This window comes from Syngnathus floridae, chromosome 12 (genome assembly GCF_059516105.1).
Source record: "Syngnathus floridae isolate MCC-2025c chromosome 12, RoL_Sflo_1.0, whole genome shotgun sequence".
Classification (NCBI taxonomy): domain Eukaryota; kingdom Metazoa; phylum Chordata; class Actinopteri; order Syngnathiformes; family Syngnathidae; genus Syngnathus; species Syngnathus floridae.
In genome coordinates this window covers 6,875,490-6,896,689 of record NC_142424.1, presented here as the reverse complement: position 1 = coordinate 6,896,689, position 21,200 = coordinate 6,875,490, and the positions used below count along the sequence as shown (strand labels likewise).

General features: G+C 41.7%; 1 protein-coding gene and 1 long non-coding RNA gene across 4 annotated transcripts; one reads left to right on the top strand and one right to left on the bottom strand.

Annotated features, from left to right (window-relative positions):
• Window positions 1-865: 865 nt before the first annotated feature.
• Window positions 866-20,748, bottom strand: gpsm1b (G protein signaling modulator 1b). 3 transcript variants are annotated; one of them, XM_088391477.1, is made up of 16 exons: window positions 20,633-20,748; window positions 19,376-19,426; window positions 16,786-16,888; window positions 8,487-8,708; window positions 7,729-7,864; window positions 7,528-7,670; window positions 7,314-7,437; window positions 6,842-6,957; window positions 6,547-6,702; window positions 6,372-6,480; window positions 6,186-6,300; window positions 5,704-5,774; window positions 5,475-5,636; window positions 2,855-3,002; window positions 2,570-2,772; window positions 866-2,322 (listed from the first exon to the last, which is right to left on the bottom strand). In XM_088391477.1, exons 3-16 carry the CDS (start codon window positions 16,833-16,835, stop codon window positions 2,116-2,118), a joined length of 1,962 nt encoding a protein of 653 aa, XP_088247603.1. In that variant the 5' UTR covers window positions 16,836-16,888; window positions 19,376-19,426; window positions 20,633-20,748; the 3' UTR covers window positions 866-2,115. The 3 variants fall into 3 exon arrangements, with proteins under 3 accessions (XP_088247603.1, XP_088247602.1, XP_088247601.1); XM_088391476.1 differs by lacking the exons at window positions 16,786-16,888; window positions 19,376-19,426; window positions 20,633-20,748 and adding an exon at window positions 12,252-12,486; XM_088391475.1 differs by lacking the exons at window positions 16,786-16,888; window positions 19,376-19,426; window positions 20,633-20,748 and adding an exon at window positions 9,751-10,800.
• On the top strand, window positions 10,605-13,451 carry LOC148389876 (uncharacterized). Its single transcript, XR_015861596.1, has 3 exons — window positions 10,605-10,865; window positions 11,139-11,241; window positions 12,035-13,451. It is a non-coding gene; the product is annotated as an uncharacterized LOC148389876 (long non-coding RNA).
• Window positions 20,749-21,200: the final 452 nt, after the last annotated feature.

Here is a 21,200-nt window from a genome sequence, read left to right as displayed (position 1 = left end):
CGAGTGGTCGGAGGAGGCAGGAGTGAAATTACAGAGAAGGCTGAGACCTGGAAAAGATGGCAGTTGTACAAATATTTTTTTCCCCTGTATTACTTCCTCTTCTGTATAAATACAGACTGGAAACATGAGGCAACACCTAATTTATGCAGAGCCTATTTAAAAAAAAAAGTGATTGTTCCACTTTGTTATTCAGTTGTTTTTCAAGACAAATGGCTCAAGTGTACTTCATAAAAAACAGTAACCGTATAATTTTATTTATTTTACAATACTGATCAATCTAAAGTGTTGAAAATGGCTCTCTTTGACAATGCATTGTTTAAACAAATGACGCGATGCCTACTGATATGCCTTTGAGTATTGTTATATTGTCTGTTTACATGTGTTGCTGCCCCGTCTGTGTTCAAATGTAAATAGCACTGACACAGAAGTGGGGCAGAGGAACTCAATTCAATTTCTGATTGCGGGACACCATGTGACTGGTACTGTGCACAATTGTGCAAATGTCCTTCTGGATTTGTGTAAAAGGCAGATAAATGTTGATGTAGTCATTTTGCAGCTCAGCGTAAAGGAAGCACATTTATTACTACAGTTTGTATTTCACTAAACTATAAAAAAGTGAATAGCTGTAATGGTATATTGGAAGCTTTTGCTTAGTAGGGAAAAGAATGAGAGAAAAAGTCAAACAGGGTATCCAAAAAAACATGGGCCTGAATTCAGATCTAGTTTGGGTGACCTGTTCACATTCCAACACAAGGAATGTTTTGTTAAGAGGCCTTTTGTGCTTCGTCTTAGCAAACATTGTGAAATGCCACCTATTCAATGCAATGTCTGTAAACTAATATGTGTAATTACAAGCACCGCTCAATAAATCTCAGGAACATTTTTATTAAAAGCATGGCAAAATTACTTGTATCCCCCAAACGGAACATAAATAAAAAATATATTTATATACTGTATATATACAAATTATGGCAGTGACAAATGGAAGCGTACCTGGTAAGTTAAATCACAAAAACTGCAGCTCCCAATTTTCTTTCCTCTGCAGAGTTATACTTTGAGGTACAAAAATGAGGTATGAGCCACCTTTGTATATATGTTAGAAGAGGGGAAAAATAAAGGAAACACCTAGCAGGTCATATTAACAATTTTTGTACCATTAAACTTGATCACATTACTCACAGCTTAAAAACGTCTTTAGCTGGCTTGTCTTCACGTCAAGGAGTTTCCTCTGCAAACGTCTCACAGCCCTTCTTTGCGTATTTATCTAACAAAAATGCAGAGTTTCAGCATGGGTCAAGAGCAATATCACTGCAGCATTACTCCAGACAGGGGCGCTTAACCAGCAATACTCCCAATAAATTGAATTACAGAGGTAAATACAGGGCTTTGACCACATGGGCGCATTATGTCATCCACATTAACTGTGATCTGGACGACACATTTCCTAATACTGAACTGTACTTTTTGCTCAGGAATCTCACTTAATTTAATTACAACTATTAAGCATCACATGCTTTCGAATTTTACCACTGTGTAGGATAAACTACAGTATAACATCACTGAACATCAGTGACACCAGTCTTATATGAATGCTTAAAGCGGCAATAATTCACACATTAATTTTTGCCTAAAAATCATTAAAACAAGATTTGGCATTCACCTTATAGCACATGTGCTAACCACTCATCCGCCATGTTGCCCACTAAATAAATACGGGGGGGAAAAAAAGAAAAGTGATTAAATGTGTTACTAATGTCCATAAATCGGATTTTAGATTCCTGTGCAAAATCATTGAGCGTTAGAATTTAGATGAGTTCTAAACAGTTGATGTGCTTCTACAAATACAATCTTGAGTCTGGCAACAGAAAATGCTGATTAAGGCATTAGATCTGAGTTCACACGTTACGTTATTTAACGTCAAGGTGGTCAAATATTGGAAAATCCCATGATCGTGCAAAAAATGCGCATGTTTCCCCATTATATTTACACGTATGAATTAAATGGCACCACCTGTTGCATGGGGGACATTTTTTGCTAGCAAGCGTCTGGCTCGTTTTGACGTGCATTTATTATCGTCTCGGGTTGTTGGGCCGAGAGCCCGCTTTGCCTACATCACTAACTGAGGAACCCGCCGGGTGGCTCAGGATCGGGCGAATCCTCTCCTGGGCTGTCCTGCTCGTCGTTGGACAGGTGGACACGCTGCTCGTCCATGCGCTTGGCTTGCACCCGCTGGATTAAACTGAAGAAGTCCTCGTCGGGCACGGTGGGCGCATGAGGGCCCGCTTCAGGCGGGGAACATCGCTGGTCGTCGATCCGAGAGGACTGCGATCACACACAAAATGTTAAATATTCAATATTCATTTGCGTATAGTTGCTGTATTGACTTAAAGGTGGTCTTAGTACTTCAATCTATCATGTCCATGTCTAATTAATCTGTCGATTAATCGATGATGGGATTAAAATAAAAGCATGTTTTAATTTGCATCCCTTTGTTCAAAAATAGGATATACATTAATATAATATCGTCCAAAAATGCAAAATACCAATCTACAGTTAGTGCAGTGTTTACCTGGCACTTGATGAGCATGTTGAAGAAGTCGTCACCGGGTTCCTGCTCCCCTTCCCCCACCAGGTGTCCCAGGTTGTTCTGTGTGATCCTGAGACCCGGAAGGCTCCCCACGTTGACGCGCTGGTCATCCAGGCGGCGACTCTGAGAGCTGGCAATCAAATCAAACAGCTCCTCCGTCTGGGGGGAGGTGGTCACTGCGGGATCTTGAAAAGGGGGGGGGAAGAGGGGGAGGTGGGGGGGGGTTAGTCTCACATTGATTTATTGAGTGAATACCAAGCAACTGACCAATCATGTCGCACAGTGCGTTGCCGTCTTGGCCGTCGCCGTTTTGTGATCCATCGAGGCGGCAGCGCTGATCGTCCATGCGGCTGCTTTGGAACTTGCTGAGCAGGTCGAAAAAGCAGTCCTCATCAGAAGGGTCACGGCCAATGTTCTAGCACACATAACACGCAAGCAAGGTCAGCCATTTTAGGAAACACCTAAGCTGCCCATGAGATAACTAAACAGAGTGTCCATTATAATTATGCATAATGAAGCTTATCCTTTTGAGTAGCATGGGGAAATAATTTGATGGCATCACAAGAGCTCCATTAGTGCAATGTGACTGTCCTCTTTCACAGCTGTTCTACACTTTTATTCCCAAAAGTGTTACAATTGGATAAGCAGAGTCTTCTTTTGTAGTTGGGGGAGGGAAAAAAAAAAAAAATCAACCCAGAACAAAACTCAAGACAAAAGTTCTCATGATTCTTCAACGATTCCAAGCTCCAGGGCAAAGTTCCTGTGGTGAAGTAGACCATAAGACAGGGAGATGTTGTTCATGAGTTATACTTTGAAGTATTTTCTTAGAACTAGGCACATTACAAATATGCGAAAAAAATAACCGGCACGTGTAGACCTTATTTAAATTTCAATATGCTGCAATTCCTACCAGTTCCAGGTTATAATGCAGCCACTAAGCACCAAGTACCTCATATGATGTATAAAATAAAAATTAAAAATACATCACTGATGCAGCTTTGACAGTATCTCGAAAATCAAAGACTGACTTTTCTCCTTAACTCCGTGTGGTTCATACAGAACAGCCACACATCTTAAAAAGGGCAGTGTAAATTGGGATTTACATAAACAGGATCCATCCTGCATCTGATACAAGCTCAGAGGTGGAAAATCACAAGGATCAACTCTGACCCCCAACGGACTTTGGTGCTGTTTTTGTAGAAGAGAACCACAGCACAAATTTTAGGATAGTCAGCAGCCATTGTGGGGACCATCACCTCTGTGCCAATATGGTGCGGGACTGTTTGCTCTTGATGGCAGCCAGAGATGCTACACAGACACAATTACTGACAAAAAGTTTCAAAAAATCACTGTAGCTAACTTCTCAGGAAACAAGTTGTGGTATTTTTCAGTTTTCACGCTTTAAATAAAAGTTGAGTTGACTACGCCTCACGGCATAACGTAAAGTAGGTCAGCAGAAGTCCACATTGCCATCGGCAGCGACGGACACAATTTTGCTTCATTTGAATTTACCTTTGAACCGCTGCAGCTTGGAAAACGTTACATGTAGACATACGCAAGCGTGAAGACAAACTTTGTTCCTGAAAACATGAATGAAACAACTCACCGGCTGCTGCGCTTCCTCTTCCCAACTCGCCCTCTGTCATTCCTCTCCCCTTACGTCCCCCCCGAGCACCTTACATCCCTCAAAGCCCCTCTCCTCCCCAATTGTGTCCTTCTATTGCAGCCAACTCTGCTTTCAAGCGCATACTCCCTCCCTCCGTCACTCCCTCCCTCGCTCTCTCTCTTCTGCGAGTCGTTTTTGTGCCATTCAGCCACTGTGGGAAAACAAGTCATTATGGGAAGGCTTGGCGCTGGGGAGGGGGTGGGAAGCGCTTCTGTGATCAAGGTCACATTATCACTGGCTGGTGGGGGGGAGGGCGCAGTTATGAGTAGGTTGCATGCCAACGTTGGCAACACTTGGGCAACAATGTCAAGCCACCATTGTTTCCATGCCAACGATCATATAATGAATTAAGCGTAATCAATATTGACAAGAGTTTTTTAGAATGTGATTACAATTAATTCAGACCCAACTCGTTTGCTGCCCTAATGGACTGTCTTGAAGTCCAAGCGAAGAAAGTAAACAAAAGTTAGTTACTAACGTTGCAATACGGTTTATTCCCCCAACACAGAATGAAATGAGGTTCTAATTAGCAAGTCAAAAGCCTTTTTAGCGCTGCCTATGAAACCAACATGTTTGTTTTTTTCCACCCCGTTTGGCACCTCTAAGAAATTCAGCTCAAAGGAAAATAAGATGAGGGGTGAGTTCCTGTCTACGGTGGGCAACCTGTTACATCATGTTGAGCAAGCTCGAGGGAAATTAAAAGAATCCCCAATTTAACCTGGCTAATTGTGTCTCGTATAATGAAAGGAGAGCTGAGGACATGGAGTAAAAGTATAATTGAAAGACAAGCGCAACAGCGATGCAAATGTAGTCTCCCTAGCTAGTGTCAAACTCAAGGCCCGGGGGCCAGAAACAGCCCGCCACATCATTTTATGTGGCCCGCGAAGACAAATTATGCATTGACTTCATGTGTCAATATTAAAATTACAAATCGTCTTCACTTTTAAAAACTACAGACATTGCTAGCAATTTTTAATTACCATGTATCTTTTTAAAATATTTGAACAATTTTTACTAGTGTCTGATTTCAAAGCTCCTTTAGTTTGTTGTGTAGCCTATACTGTATATAATATTTGCGTTGACAGTCATAACAGCCCTCCGACGGAAACTAGGAGTACTATGCGGCCCGCGACAAAAATAGTTTGACATCCCTGCTCTAGACAGTTGCTTAATATCTGAAAATCTAGACATCAGAACTTGTGCGTAGTCTTGTCTACTCACTGGAACGGGAGGCGAGACTTGCAGATTGATGTCGTCAGCATCGACGGGAGAGTCCAACCAGGGTCTTTCGTCTGACGAGCGGCTATCGGGATAGCCTTTCCTTTTCGCCGATTGACTCGTAGACCTTCTGGGTAAGCTTTCGGTCTCGTGGCCCTCACCGTCCTACGATAAACGAGTCGTTAAGAGATGGTCAAACGCAAAGAGGGACAACTTCCGACAGCTTGTTTACCTTATAAGAAGATAACTTCCACAGCTCCACACTGTCCATGCTGTCCCTCTTAGTAAATTTGGGCCTCGCTCCTTGAGGAAGCGTAACAAGGACATCATGAGACAACACGAAGCTTGTTGCCGGCGGTCACGTTGTGGTCACAGCGGCCGTGACGCAAATGAATAAGAGTCTGTCTGACTGTTCAAATGCCGTGGAGAAAATGGACAACCTTAACGTTGAGTTGTCAGCCAACAGGGACGCTGCATTATAACATGGCTGTGTGTGCATGTGACCCAAAAAGAGATACAAGTCACGAGAATTTCCCCAAAATGTGTTCTTTAGTATTCTTGAGTGAACTACTGCGATTCTAAACCAAAACAATTACACTAACTCTGTTAATTAGTTATATTTAAGTATAACATATCAATTTATTTATATATCTTTATTTATAACCAAATTAGCCAAAAGAATCAAATAAGAGGCTAACTCAAGTTGTGTGTCACCTTGCATCTCAAACTCTGAACTGGAAGGTGAAAGGTCGCCGTCACTAACACCCAGCGCTTCCATCAGCTGCTCCACATTCAACCTGGCTGTCAGCTCGCCGTTCCTGTCTCCAATCTGCCGTACATAGAAATAGAGATATAAAATTTGCGTTCATGGTAAAAAAAAAAATTAAAAAAAAAAATCACTTCTTTGGAGATCTCCAGATGTTTCCGGGCATAGTGGAGCGCTTGTTTGTGATTGGCTAAAGACACATAGGCGTTCCCCAGACTCCAGCAGGCTCGGCCTTCACCAACCCTGACGGAACACGCGTGGTTCTTTTGAACTTCCGTAATTGGCTTTGTGTAAATGTCCTGGCTTTACCTGTCGGTGAGATCCTGAGCAATATACAGGTGCTTGAGGTGATACTCTATGGCTCTGTCATACTGCTGCAAAAGTGTGTAGGTGTTTCCAAGGCTGTAACAGGCCTGGGCCTCCATCACTTGGTCTCTAAGTTGGCGTGACAGCTGAAGAGTTTTCCTTCAAGATCCACACAAAAAATGCATTTTGTGTATGCTTACATGACACAAAAAAAAATGAGGAGACTGCTGCATTATATTGTTCAGCTTGTTTCACTTCCTCCGGCCACCACTAGATGTCAGGCTTCCTTTTCCCTCACCTGTAGTAGTCTGTGGCTGTGTTGAACTGGCCCAGAAATATCAGAGCGTTGCCCAAGTTGCTGTAGGCTCGTCGCTCTGCCGCTTTGTCGCCAAATTCTTTCGCTATGGATAATCTCTATGGGTGACAAGATGCAATCTTGAGTTGAATAACAGAAAATGTTTAGTTCTTTTATCCAGAGATCCCACACAATTCTGTCATAACCAAGCTTGAGCTGCCTTTGCCTTTTACTGTCTGATGTGACATAAAACAGTTTTTTTTTATCTTTTTCAACTGATCGGTGCTTTCTACAAAGACACTCTCCCATCTCCATCCCAGCTCTGATGCTTTCTTTAAACAGAACATTTCTGGGTCGACTGTCTTCCCACTACTTCCGTTTCTGTAAAATTGTGCTAATTATCTCCATCGCAGAGTTTGTGCCAAGTACACATTTTGCTCCGTGAGAGATAATGAAGATGCTTAGAATGTCTGACCTGCCTGTGGAACTTGATGGCTTCAACAAAGTTTCCCAAAAGGTAATGTGTGTTGCCCAGGTTGCCGTACGCTCTGCCCTGAGCAGCTCGATCACCAACTTCTTTCACCAGACACAAGTTCATCCTGACAAAACAGTACACAATTTACTGCCCACTGATGGCTTGACAGGAATATCGAGTGCAATGACGGCGTTCGTGTGTTTTGAATACAAACTCGTAAAAGCTGGTCGCGCGTTGTAGCGTGTCTCTGACGTCAGCGGGAAGATCTCCGGGCTCTTGGGTGCAGCCCCACAACTGCTGCTTGCCTTTGGCATGGAACACGTTGCCGATGTTGTAAAGCGCCCGGGCCTCACCCACCTAAAGCGTCAAAAAGTCAAAAAAAGCTGTAGTTGATATCCAGAGAAGCGTTTCAGACCTTGTCGCCTTGTTCTTGAGAGATATCCAAATGTCTCTGGCAGCAGACGGCGGCTTCGTCAAAGCGGCACAGCACTTTCAGAGTGTTGCCAAGGTTACCGCTGGCTTTTCCTTCTCCGATTCGATCTCCAATTGTCCTAGGAGAGCAAAATGTGTGCGTGTTAATACAGCAATTCTCTATAAAATAAAATGGCCCTGGTTTAAAGAGCAAAGTGTGGCGCTTAAAGACTTGATTTAATTACGAGAGACACTAAAGTGCCTTTTAATGAGCAGCTTCACCAGGACTAGCTCCTGATGGGACTGGCAGTTCTGCAAAGTAACGAGGTAAATCCTGCCCCCAGGGGTCTTTAATCACTCCCCCTGGTAGCAAAATACCACCTGCATTCACAATGGGATGCCACATTTCTCACTGAGTTCTTCAATCACAGTTGTTTCCGAATTGAAAGTCCACTCACTTTTTTCTCCTAGTGTGTAAAACACTACACAACAAATCATCAGCTCCGTGAATTAAAAAAATTAAATTCTAAAGATGACATGATTGTGGTTATGACTTTTAATTTACAAAAAAATGAAACAATCATGCATTTAAACAAATGCACTAGGAAAACATATTTAGCATTATTTGAAAAATGCCAATGTGGAAAATAAAAATGGGGTTGCAAAGAAAATTATTTAAAATGTTAAAAAAAAAAAGGTGATGCAATTTGATTCAAAAATACAACTCCATTTTGAAAAAGCAATGTGCTGCAATTTTCTCACCTGGCCAGCGTGAGGTCATGCTTGTGGTACTCCAAGGCTTTCCCATACTCCTTCAGGTAGAAGTAGGCGTTGCCCAGCTGGCTGTAGATAGCGCTGAGGGTCTTGAGGTCCTCCGTGCCGACCTGCACAGCCGCCTCGAAGAACGCCGTGCCACCTTTGAAGTCCCCCGCCTTGCACAGGCGCTCCCCTTCCAAGGCCAACTCCAAGCAGGACGCCTCCATCCTAGATGACAGTAACATTAGCTCCACTTTTCACATCTCTTTTCAAATTGTCATCATCTCCATGACAACAAGGGCCTTAGCAATGACACCTTTTCACTGCACAACCCGTGTGCACAAAGACACACAGTATCCGCTGCCTTTCAACAAGAGGCTTCTCAAACGCAATACTTTGGTTACCACGGAAACCACTGGATCACATGCACTGTTTGAGGCCATGTACAAGGCATCTTTGTGTGCATTGACAAGTGCTTTATTGTAAAAGGAGCAGATAATGCCATGAAAAGTGCGTGAATGGAAGAATCGTACAAACGGAGAAAAGCATCATCAGCAAAGTGTATGGGCGGATGGATAATCCAGGATGAACTAAAGGGCAGGGTATTTGATGAAATTCCAGATTGTAGAGTTAATCAAGGATTACTCGTCAGTCTAATCAAATCTAATCTACATGTGCTGCCTATAGAAGGGAAGATATAGTACCATATGGGACTCAGTAAGGTTTAGTGGGGGAAAACAGCAAGGGCCATTTCACTGTACTCTTGAATCATTACACCTGTATATTATTTTTGTCTGCATGAAAAAAAATCTTGCAATAATTAGTTTTGGAATTTGTGGAATGGGGACAGAAAAATCTAAAAACAATTAGTGAAGATATTACGAGCTAGTTGGTCAGTATTAGGGCCGTATGAAAACTAAAAAACACAAAAATTAACCAAACGGAGCGAATGCAGAGGAATACAAATTCTGTTATTTAGAAAAACAACATTATGAAATTAAACTTGTAACTCTTGTATTCTCGTGTTTCCATCTCTAAAAATTTTGCTTCATCTATTTTGTAAGTTTACTCAAAGGAGGGCCTCCAATTTTGTTTTTTATTCTTAAAAAAATATTTTACACTTCCCAATATTGTAAACAAGTTATTAACTCCTATTCAACACAATGGAGAAGGTGGATATCCGTAAAATAACATTTAAGACTCTCAGCTGATTTTCACTGGCTCACTTAAGGAAAAGATGAGCACAGTACAAGCTGCCAAGTTTCACTACCTGTGCTTTTGCTTGCCAATCGTCTTGTCCACAAACCTCTGCAACTCCAAATGTAAAGGCTTGAGCACGGCGTGAGGTCGAGGGCCGTGGTGCACCAGTCTGCACACCGTCTGCTCTGCCCCTGTGAGAGGGCATGACTCCGATGCCATCATGACAAGTCCTTGGGCGACTTGGCAATTTGCCACAAAAGAGTCAAACAGTATGAATGACCTCCTATAGTGTCCATTAATACAATGGAATCCAAAATGTCCGCAAGAAAACAATGACTGAATTCCAAGTGCAAGATTCTAGCCCCAAGAACCACATCTGCTTCTCAGGTTCCAAACACAAGACTTTTTTGATGATTCCAAGATGGCGCCGCTCCAATGAAAAAAAATGTAAAAGTCAACAGAGGATGATTTAAAGTAGTCCAAGCTAGCAGAGATCGTTGCTGCCTCTGTGAGTACTTTTCAGTCCTATAAAGGATTGAGCAGCTTGTACACCTTCTTAATTGTGTCCAAGCAGCGCAGTAAGTGGCCCGGACTAATCCAACTATTTGCTTACTCCAGCAGGAACGCTATTAGATCAGACATCCAAGAGACTCAGTCAATGAAGTGTCTCGTTATTTTCCCCAAAAAACAAACCGTTAACAATTCTTTATTTAACGACCAATGCGTTGAAGTCAAACTGACTAAAATAATTTGAGCTGTGCTTCATGCGCCCAGTTAGTGTGTCAAACTGCCCTTGAGAAAGAAATTAACCACGTTGGGGGCATTTTCTGAGCGTCACTTTCCCTTACTGACTCATTTTTTGCATGAGAAAATGGAAGTGAAAGTAGGAAGAGATTTTGGTATACCACCAGCTGCTAAAGAGACTTTGCAACTAAACACTCCAATCTGAGAAGTCATCTTGATGATTAGCAGCTACTTGGCAGTTTTATTCATTGCAGACAGTAGTTAGAAAGACATCAATTCAACTTCTAAAATCCCTCGAGGGAGTTGTAAAATAGGTTCTCGAATTGCAATATCAAACACTACCCTCGACAAATAAATTCAAGGAGTCAAATCTACGGAAGGAATGCGAAGAAAACAAGACAGAGGAGGGAGGAAAAGAAAAGCAACCGCACAAGAAAAACAGTAATTTCATTTCCATTTTTTTTTTTACTTTCATTCTTGACATCCTTGTGGTCAACTGAAGAATGGCACTGTGTAATAGAGCCATTCAAATTGGTCAGCTTGGGGCAAACTGTCATTCCTACTCTTAAGCATAAAAAAAATTAATCAGCCATAATTATAAACTACAGATTGTCTAGAAAACCAAAGGGTAGCTCAAGAATGTTATCCCCCACCAACTCTCCTAAAAATTGACACAAAAGGCTACTTGAATCTTTTTGTCTCTTCTTTTCATAGTTCTGTTTGCTTCAAGGAACAAAACAAACAACATGTCTTGCAGAAAGGTCACGTGTCGTTTGGAAATAAGAGCAACAGCTCACAGAGGGCAAGCGCCAGAAGTGTGAGTCAGTCTTCATATTTACCTTACAAGTGCCAAACGATCACACAGACTGTGAAAATGTCACTTGACAACATAGCAGCAATAAACATTGACTGCCACACTGGGCGGCCCACAATTACATATTTGGGATTTTTTTTCCCACCTTCAATTCAGTCTCGATTACTTTAGAATGTTTATATTTTCTTATGTTCATTCAATTTAAAAATACAGTATTAATTTCAATAGTATGCAAAATAATATGTCTGATCACATCAACTTATTTTTTTGTATATATTCATAAGTCTAGTACTCTCTACACACACAAACACATGGTCAGCTCACTCCCCATAATTCTTTGAATTCTTTACACAGCGCAATTCAAAACTCAGAAAACCCTAGCGACTACTTGTAAGCTTTTGGCAAACATGGAGTGTTGTTCACAAGCCAAAACACATTTAGTCAACAAAAAGAGAATCATTAGCCATTCAACAATGTCAGGGGCGGGGTGAGGCTAATTTCAGCAAGGCAAGAAAAGGGTGTGTTAAATTGTACTGCAATTCTTGATCTAGTTTGACAAAAGCATGTCGTGTGAACTAAGACACTTGCAAATTGTTTTGTGAAAAATCTGTGCAGTAGGTCCCTTTTTTAAAAACTGCAGATCCGTAAATGTGACGCATCCAGCGGACACATCACCAAATAACACAGGTCATTATTTAATGTCTCATTCTGATGCAGATAATTGGGCAGATGTCATTTGATTCCGACATCTAGATCTTTAATGTTGTATGTGCATTATTTTATTTTACTTATATAGACAAAAACTGCACGCCTCAAAAGTGTACGTGGGCTCCGCTCAGTCTGCATGCAAGTCGAGCCAGTGTACTTGAGGTTTGGAACCGGTCTCTGGCTGCCAGCCGTCCTCGGAAGTCACAAACCACCGCCTGCCCATTTTCCACTTAAAAGCTTCGAGTGGTCATTTGTTATCATTTTCAGAGTTTGACCATATATGTTAATGAATGAAAACGGCTTACCTTGAATGTAGCCGCTTGCTAGCCAGTTCCTGCTGCACACCGCTAGCTAGCGACCGATCCATCTCACCGCCTCGTACCTGCTTCCGCCAGCCCCCCCGAAAAAGAGGCCCCTTCACGGCGAGTTGGCTCTTTGACAGGCCCACTCCCCCTTTAACCACTCGCCTTTGACTCGGCTCCTATTCACCCCCTTTCCCCCCGACTCTTTGACCACAGTAATGTCAGCGGCTGCAGAAAGCGACTGCGTAGCCCCGCCTATAAGTGACGTCACGTACCAGGAAGTCAGAGGGGAAGTGACACTTACTAATGTTTTTCATTCCAACTCGTCCTTCAGCGTTAAGGACAGCGAGATGATGATTAAATATAAGAACTTGCAGGCAAAGCCTATCTCGAAGCAATAAGAAATATATAAATATGCAAAAATGTTCACAATGCGAAACAAAAACAAGCAAAATGACAAAACACAAGTCTTTCTATGTGTTTTTTACTTTCTTATAGCTCTCACTGTTGTGGACAAATTCAATGCAAAAACGAAAATATCAATTGTCATCCAGACGCAAATGAAAAATCCCACAGAATCCCAATGTCAGTTATGTCAAGCCGTATTGTACTTCCCAACGTTATTACTTACGACCATAATGTTGAAAGCATACATTTTGAATAAAAATGAAAATAATATACATAAATTTACTGTGGAACGTGAAAAGAGGGAGACATATTTTTTTCCTCTGATATGCAACACTTAAAAAAAGCCACTAGAGGTCAGCAGTGTACTGGTGAAACGCTATTTTCAGACTCAAGCGGGTCCAAAATCTTTTTTCTCGTTTCTCATGAAGATGAGCCAAATAATTGGTTTGCTATACACATAAAAAAACAACAATGAAGGAAAATCACCCATTAAATATTTGTTGATGATTGTGTAAAGTATAGTAAATTCTGCATATGAGTCACACACACTACCTGTACTCATTTATGTTGCACCGTATAGTATAATACTGTTAATTATTAGACTTGATTATTCTGTGGGATGAATGGAATTTTTTTTTCGCATGGACAACCAAAATTATTCAGTGACCACAACATGTTTTTGGAATGCAGTAGAGAGCCAGAGAACCTGCACAACCCTGACCCCAGAGCCAGGATTTAAATTCATGACCTTGCAACTGGGAGGTCATGATGCCAACCACAGTCTGTGTAGGCTCAATATTTTTGGTTTCCCATAACAGTTCCTCTTAGGCTTGAGCCTTGTTTCTTTTTTTTACAGTTGCAATATAGGCCAGATATTGCAATATTCTATATTTGGCCCATTTGTGACCTCTGCTTAAAAACAATATTAAGCGGGAAAACTACCCTGGTAAAGATACATCACCAAAATAATCCCGTTTCCCACACATCCCTTCAAGGTTGTGGTCTATTATTTCCAGCGAAGCCTCTTAAGTTAATGAATTGCCCCCGAGAGTAATACGATTCTTCAAGTCTCTTGCCTTACATTTTCATATTGTTGTCATAATAGTAATAATAATCCTCAGGGAGGGGGGGGGGGGCACATATCAACCGCACTAGCTCATTACGGAGCATAGTGAAGAGCAGCAAAAGCAAAAATGAGATTGAAGGTATAAGCTGATTTCAGATTTAAACAGAGCAACTTAAATTTGCCTCTCGCTGTTTGACAAAAACAAAACCATCTGCCTGTGTGTGTGTGTGTGTGTGTGTGTGTGTGTGTGTGTGTGTGTGTGTGTGTGTGTGTGTGTGTGTGTGTGTGTGTGTGTGTGTGTGTGTGTGCGTGCGTGCGTGTGTGTCTCAGTCTCGGGTGTGCCCCGCCTCTCACCAAAGGTCAGCTGAGATCGACTGCAGCTCACCTGCAACACCATTGTGGACAAGGCCCATAGATGGATGCATGTAAAAATGCAGATTAAAAAGACTATAAAATGGCATTTCAGTATCGAAAGTCACAAAGTTGCTTGAAAAACAAACAAGTGAGCTAAGTTTACTCATTTTTTAGTTGTGTAAGCAGGACACAAGAATTCATTAGTGTGAAGTGCATGATCAAAAGCAGACTATTTGCTTTTAGGCTTTTCTTTCAAGGCTAAAGCTAACACTCAATAAAACTAATTGACCACAAGGGAGTGATGGAGGGGGGGCAGCAATGACAAACTCATTTGCATAATGTCAAAGGCAAATGTAATCTTTTGCACAACTCTGTTTGCTGCCATGAGGCGGAATGGAGGGGTGGAGGATGTGAGTGGTCTGGATGGATGGATAGATGGACAGACGGAGGTGGAATGGAGGGGTGGAGGATGTGAGTGGTCTGGGTGGATGGACAGACGGACGGAAAAAAACATCCGCTCAATTGCACAAGATGCTAACTCATGACTCAAAGTTTTAAACCCATCAAGAGATACACATCCATCTTTCTTTAATGGTTCGTATGCTTGTCTGCCAGCATGTATAGTTGACTGCATATCAATCAGCTTATACATCATCTGTCCACGCGTGTCTGTGTGTTGTGACTCCTTGTTCTTGGCCTATTTTGGCAGAGGTGAATTGGGGGCAAGTGGAGTCTATGAGTAAGGGGATTAGGTCTCCAAACATGCTCCTCTCCAGTTTGGGATTTTGCCTCAATGCCAGACACTTAAAGTCTGCCAGGGATTAAGACACGCAGAGAAGTAAGAGCGTCGTGTATTGTGGTTGATTTTTGTGGGTGCGTGCGTGTGTGTGCGTGTGTGTGTGTGTGTGTGTGTGCGCGCGTGTGTGTGTGTGTGTGTTTTGGACAACAAGGAGGAGGGGGTTGGTGGTTGATAAATCAAAATAGTAATAAGATGATGATATGACCTATTTGGAGCAGGCTCGTGCCATGAAGTCGGTCAGTATGTTTTCAAGGGATAAGACAAAATAATGGAGAAGCTGTTCTTTTGATTTTGTTTGTATTAGTGGCTCATCTCAGCTTAATTTGTTGCTTTAATTAGGAAATGGCTCAGGTCATTAATGTCCTCACAGCTTCCTTATTTAGCAAACAAAGGAGGCCTGGTTGTATGAATAACGCTGGCACGTGGAAGTACTAATAATAGATGATTGATGGCCATGCATTTTCGATACGTGATGAAAAATTGTGACAAAACTGCTAATATCGATGGACATTACAATATTTTGTTTTAGACTCGTATAATATGATGTAAGAATAAATAAACTAAAATATCTACAGTGAAAATTACAATATTTTTACAACACCAGTATATGTGGAGAAAAATACAACGCAATGAAAATCATTATTTTTCAGCATTTTTTGCGATAATCAATATTTTGGATGGAAATAAAATTTAAAAACTACAACTCGTGATGGAAGCCTTAATAGACAGGGACCTTAATAGACAGTATAAAAGTTGTATACTGCCTCAATAGGTGCTGCTGTTTTAGTTAGCAACAAAATTCCAAATACTGTACTTGCACCATTATAGAGGTGCAGTCATGAAATCTTACGACGACATTCATTGTTTGTTCGAGAACATCAGCTGGAGGCATGAAGTGCCACCTGACCTCTTATTTGCCTTTAAGTGTGTCTTTCTCTTTGTCTTGCTTGAGTAAGTGGGTGGTGGTGGTGGGCAGGGGAGGGGCAGGGGGTTCCTCCACCCCACCACCCTGCGTCTGGAGGCTTCTCCCGGGTTAGAGGCCGCGGCTCCTCAGTGCCGCTCCTCCAAGAAAAGTGGGTCATGAGTCTGAGGGCGAAGGATTAGGAGGGCAGGCGTGTGCCAGGCCACCTCTTACTTAGCCGTACTGGTCCGACGCACCCGCCCCCTTCATGCTAAAGACAAGGGGGGTACTCGTGATCTCCACTCAAACTCCAAATGACACTAAATTCTTCAGAGGATGACAAAGGGCCACACCAATTTCAATTGTTTACTAATTTAATAAATTATATATATATTTTTTTCAATATGGCTAAGAATGACCATCTAAAGCCCGGTTCGGACCACCTCGAAAGTCCCCTACGTGGACCTCACAGCCGGCCGAGCAACATCTGTAACGACAAGTGAGGTCAAGCCTCAGCACCGGCTGAAAGCTTTGAACTCTGACCTCAGTGGCTTTGTGCCGTGCCTCTGGGGGCGTCTAAGCATTGCCGTCTGAAGCTGATATTTCTCACCCGCCAACAAAGGCCAAGAAGCAAAGACAACACGAGCAGCCGGGGTCCCCAGAAGGGAGCGTCGGACCATCCTGGTACTAAACGGGCCGGCACAGTTGTTGGGCCTTTCATTGTGCAAGCGTGAAAGCAGGGACACATGTTGCCTAGTAAAAGTGTCAGGGCCCCACTGAAGACCCTTTGTGTCGCTTTCCAGTAGTTGTCGTGCGCCTTTTGTCACGCATGTTGTTGGCTATTAGCATCTCAATATTAAAAGGGGCGGCGGGCAGTGGTGGCAACCATTTTAGTCTCGAGCGCGCCCTCACACAACGACCAGCTGGTGACTCAAGCCGGAAACCCATACAACTTGACATAACTGACTTAAATTTGACCCGGTGCAAATATTTACGGTGTTGACTTAACTGTATTGTAATGAACAGCCAAGAAGATTCCATTTCCTGTTCGATGTCCATCGTCACACTTTGCCATCACTGGTGCCGTCAACGTGGTGGGTGTCACAAAACACCTGAAGAAAGAAAATCGAATTAATCGAATTATTATTTTCCAGAGGAGACAATTTAGAGGCAGCCCTATTAATCTATTTACAGCATATACAACAAACTGATTAATTATTGCATGAATTAATTTACAACATATGCAACAAACTTGAACCAATCAACATCTGTGGCATGGCTCTGATAGCCAGGAGTGGTCAAATATCAATTTTATGATTTATGATTTTTATTTTTTCATGAAACCCTAACAACCAAATGGCAAAGGCTCATTAAAACAACAAAGCTTGTGCCCAATACTGTACTTCTGACCTATTTAATCCACTCTGGTGAAAAACAAAAGGCCCAAGATGCTGACACCACCCCACCAAGCGACTGTGCTTGACTCACGCCAGATGACCATCCAGGCCGGGCCGTGCCGGGCCGTCGGGCCAGGCCGGGCGACAGTTAGCGCTGTGTATGCATGTGTGTGTGAGCGTGTGCGTTGTTGTTACAGGAGTGTCGGTTGCTGCGAGAGCCAAGCGGGAAAGCGGTTGGGCAGTTTAGCCAGCTGCCGGGGGAGCGCAGCAGCACCGCCCGGGCCAGTCAGTGAAACCTCGCCAGATGGAGCCGTTTTCCAAACAATGAGAGCAAGGGAGGAAATTCATCTACAGTCTATGACCACGTGCGATTGGTCACTTGTTTGTCTGGAATCTCTAAGAATTTCCTGAAATAGACATTGGCCGCTATCCCGAGACAGTTGTATTATTTGGACGGCAGCGTTGCTCCTGCTTTGCACACACTCGAGGCGCAACAGGCCGAGGTGTCTTGGGACCACTTTGCTTGGGAGTAACCAAGCCTGGCTAATGAGGCGTGTGATTGGTCCCCTCCCTCACGAACAAGGCCCGTCTTTTTTTTTATTTGGGTGGGGGACATGATGGATCATGACAGCAGCACAATGGTGGCCGGGTGTCAGGAGGGTGGCATGGGTGCGCTCGGCACCCCCGCGGCAATTCTCGACCCCCCCACACCCTTTTTGCTCGCCTCTACTCAGCGGCTTATGTTTTTTTGTACACGTTCTTGAGGCACTTGTAGATGCATGGCATGCGGAAGATTGTGCATTTTACCAATTGTTTATAATATTCAAACGTCAGTATTTATATTTCATATCTATGTGCGTTGATGTTATTTTTTCTCCTCTCATTCACATAGTGATTCATACTAATTGACTTTAATGTGTATGTATATTTGATTATTTTTCTGTCGCACGTAATTTTTTTTATACATTTAAACTTTGTGAAATTTTTATTTTTCACATGTAATTTAATACATTTTCAAATATCTTCAAATGATTTTCCTTTGCATTCAGGCTGAATTAATCTGTTTGACCAGTTTTAAATCAGATTTAATTTTCATTTGAATATGTCTAGGATTTCTTTCTTAAATTATATATAATTTTAGTATTTTAAAATTTAAAGGATTAAATTTAAAGTCAATTTAAAGTAGTAATTGAATTCATTGTAATGCATTGCAGCGACACCGGGTCAAAATATTAGAAACAGCTCCCATAATGACTACACAGAAAATTGTCAAACACCGCAAGGAATGCCTGCTTGCACCCCACTTGTCATTTTGAGATATTTTTTTCCCTCAAACATGAACACATTTTACCGTTTGGCTTTTTTTGTGCAGTTCACTGCAAACAACAAGCCTGACCTTTGTGACATTTTCAAGACAGCATGTTTCCAGGAGAAACAACATCAAGGAATCGTGTTGCGCCTATCAGGGGCTCCAATTGTGCTGCATTTGTTTGTTCTTTTGAAGCGGCCCTTGAGGAAAGAGGCTCGACGGTGAAAAATCATGCAGCGAGAAGGGTGCGAGAGGACGAGAGCCTCGCTGAAGGACAGCCAGGGGCGGCTTGCACCTGCTTTCTCGAGTGGGACCTCAGCTGTGTGGGCATCTTTAGCAATTAGGTGCGATGATGCTTCAGATTTGGGCAGAGGATGGGAAAAAAATATTCATGAAAAGGCTTGTTTATGAACGAGAAGGCAGCTGCAGTGATTGTATGAGATCACAGCATGCCATAAGTCAAGAATAATACAGAACATAGAGCTGTCGGTGCACCTTTAGCCACCTTTTCCCTACAAATACTGTAATATGTTTTAGCTGCTATCAGAATTAAATATTTGTATGGGTAAGACCTTAAAGGTGACGTGCATTTTTTTCACAATTGAAAACAATTCCCAGGTGTCATACTAACAGGATTTTTTCCCCCTTGGTATTCATTGTTTATTTTTATTATATTTATTTATATATATTTCATTTGGTATTCTCCATCACAACACATTGTACAGTGTGTGTGTGCCATTTATCTTAATTACATTTTATAAATGCAGATTTCTTTACATTCTCCTTGATGTTTTATTATGATAGATTTTACATTTATTTTTACAAGAGAGTGCAAATTCAATTATAGTAAGTTACTAAATTAAATTCAGAAGTAAAGGTATCCATGTACTCACCTTTTGATGGCAGTATCCTGGAGGAAAGTGGCAGAGGAGGTGTAATTGATCCTAAAATGGTAAAAAGAAATCATTTCAGGATAAATGATGTGGTGTTTCTTTTCATTCAACACACCTGACTTAGTGATTTATTGTAGATTCAGTACCTGCTTGACATTCTGAGCCGTGTACTGAGCTTTTACCATTCACACTTAACTGTGTCAAGCTCCATTTTTGGGTCTATGCTTAAATCAGAATTTTTTTTCAGATTTTCTGACATCATCGGTTCACAAAAAAAAAAAAACAAGTGGCCCACGACTTCAAAAATTATTTTACCTCCAGTACTGACGAAAAGATGAGCTCTGGCAAAAGTTTGTTATGTTTCAAAGGTTGTGGTGAGAAATGAATAAACTGTAAAATATTAAAGTAAATCAGGAAAGCTTGTTAAAATTTCTAACATTTCATCCCTGATCTTTTTCAACATGTGCTAGATATTTTTTGACCTGCATGGTAGTACAGGCTTAGAAGATGCTACCCCCCCTCCCTCAACCCCCCGCCCCCTCCTCGCCGTCCTCGCTGTTGTTGTGCTTCGCTGTGTTGCGCCTTCTAAGCTCCTTTGACACGGCGGCAGGCTTTACTGTATGTACGCCTCCTTGCAGATTTACAAACCTTAATCTGCGGAGAGATGCACACTGACTTGTTGACTGGAGATTAGCACCACTACAGCAAAAAAAAAAAACAAAAAAAACCACTATTTTTAAACAAATACAATAATAATACCGCCACTAATTCAAATCACAGGCGTTTTGATGGTAGGAACCAGATGATTTCTTTTAATGATGGTGGCTAATTGGCCTTGAAGGTGAAAGGTCTAATTGGAGTCAAATAGAATCAACACTGTATAGAGCAGTGAGGCTGATAATTGGCACATTGTCAATGAGGATGGCGACATGGCACTTGGCCAAAAAGGAGGCGTCCCAGTCACGCATGTGCATGACTCAAGTGGCTTTGTGCAGCCAAAGAACTACAAATGAATGATATAATTGCTTGTGATAAAATATATAATAATATTGTTTTTTGACACTTGAATGTAATTTGAAATGCAGTTCAAAACACTGAACGTAAAGCCAACCTTTAATCCCTAAACGCCACATAAGATCCCAGCCAGGATTCAAATCCAGAACTTTAAAACTGTGAAGCAGATGTGCTCACCACTTAAACGCCACTGCTGCTCAACTGTTACAAAACGTAATGGGAATAAAATAAAAAAATACTCACTTTTTGACAACAGAGAGGTTTGCTGAAGGCACCTGACCTCACCACGCTTGCTGATGTCATTAAAGTGAATGAAGAGGTTAACTGCTCTCTAGTGCAACCATCCATCCATATAGTAGAGCTGAAGTCTGTCCCTGCTGACCTTGGACAAGAGAGACAAATATGTTGAAAAATGTTTAAATTTCTAAAAACGAATCAATTAATCGAGCCATACATAAGCATAATAAAACTGAACAGGTTTATGTCAAATGATGAAAATTCTACTTTAATTTCCGCAAAAAATAGTCTGTGCTAAATAATTTATTTAAAATGAGTCGAAAATAACAATTAAATAGTAACACAGTATTTCATGTGTTATATTTTTAAAAAAATTAAAACGTCACACATTTAAGTATTTAATTTGAGGATGTAAAAAAAACCGTGTCAGAGTCTGTACAAAACTAAACTGATGATTTTAAAGCATATTTTGAGTATCATCATGGATGCTGCATGGTGCACATTTAAAGCAAACAAAAGCACAATCAACATAGTCCAATTGGCCTATTGTGTGGCCTGAAAAGACAGACACGTG

Coding starts and splice junctions, on each gene's coding strand:
- gpsm1b (XM_088391475.1), bottom strand. CDS start 9,902: ATGATGGCATCGGAGTCATGCCCTCTCACAGGGGCAGAGCAGACGGTG. Junction 7,865..8,486: donor CATGACCTCACGCTGGCCAG/GTGAGAAAATTG, acceptor TTGCTCTCCTAG/GACAATTGGAGATCGAATCG. Junction 5,637..5,703: donor GGAAGTTATCTTCTTATAAG/GTAAACAAGCTG, acceptor CGTTTATCGTAG/GACGGTGAGGGCCACGAGAC.